We start from the raw sequence: 742 nt of genomic DNA, 5'->3' as shown, positions 1-742 counted from the left end.
GGAGTCCTCTGCATGGGTTACCGTTTGGCCGACAGCTAAGGGACATGCCAAATGCACGGGCACTGCTCCCCGCCATTCTCCCCAAGGGATGCCCCAGTGTGCAGCCACTTGCAGTGCTCCGTCACGCCGCTGCACAAGTGGAGTCGCTGCTGGTGCATTCCCTGCTCCCCCTTCCCCCAGCACAGATTATCCCCTGCAGCCTCCCCGCTGCCCACCCACCTGCTGCAAAGCGGGCCTCCCTCAGCTCGTCCGTGAGGTAGGAGTAGTGCTCTTCCTCCGTCAGCCACGGCTCGCAGCCCACCTGGGGGGCGCTCCAGCCTTTCCACTCGATGAGGTGGGCCACCCGGCCGCGAGCCATGGCGGTGGGCTTGGTGATGTGGTCCTTTATGGTCTGGACTAACCCTAAAGCAGAGACCGGAGGAGCTGGACTGAAGCGGGCGGGATTCAGAGCGGTGGGATCAATGCACCAAGACTTGGTGCTGAAGGAATGTCCTCCATGACTGATCATGTCCATGCTGGGTAGGTGTCTGCACTGCGGTAGCCAGCCCCCAACCAGCCAGCCCCACTCACCACAATCCTCTCCTAAGGGGCCACTACAGCAGCTGGCTTGGATTTCTCCTGGGGCTTCCCTAAGGAGCTGGTCAGGAATCTAGAGGGACATTTGTAAGACTGGCGAAGCTGTGGGTGGGATCCGAGGTGGAGGAGCGGAGGGTGGAGGGGGGCTGCGGGTCAGGATTGAGGG

At 62.3% G+C, this 742-nt stretch overlaps 1 protein-coding gene across 1 annotated transcript in view; it reads right to left on the bottom strand.

Moving 5' to 3' along the window:
- Positions 1–742, bottom strand: part of FAM131C (family with sequence similarity 131 member C) — a 17,847-nt gene that overhangs the window by 1,219 nt on the left and 15,886 nt on the right. The window contains exon 5 of the mRNA XM_026659927.1: positions 220–402. Coding sequence (XP_026515712.1) covers positions 220–402 — 183 coding nt within the window. The remainder of the gene's footprint in view (positions 1–219; positions 403–742) is intronic.

Source organism: Terrapene carolina, unplaced genomic scaffold (genome assembly GCF_002925995.2).
Source record: "Terrapene carolina triunguis isolate 2854851 unplaced genomic scaffold, T_m_triunguis-2.0 Scaffold714, whole genome shotgun sequence".
Classification (NCBI taxonomy): domain Eukaryota; kingdom Metazoa; phylum Chordata; order Testudines; family Emydidae; genus Terrapene; species Terrapene triunguis.
Note: the sequence above shows the minus strand (reverse complement) of the source record. Positions and strands in the feature narration are given on the sequence as shown.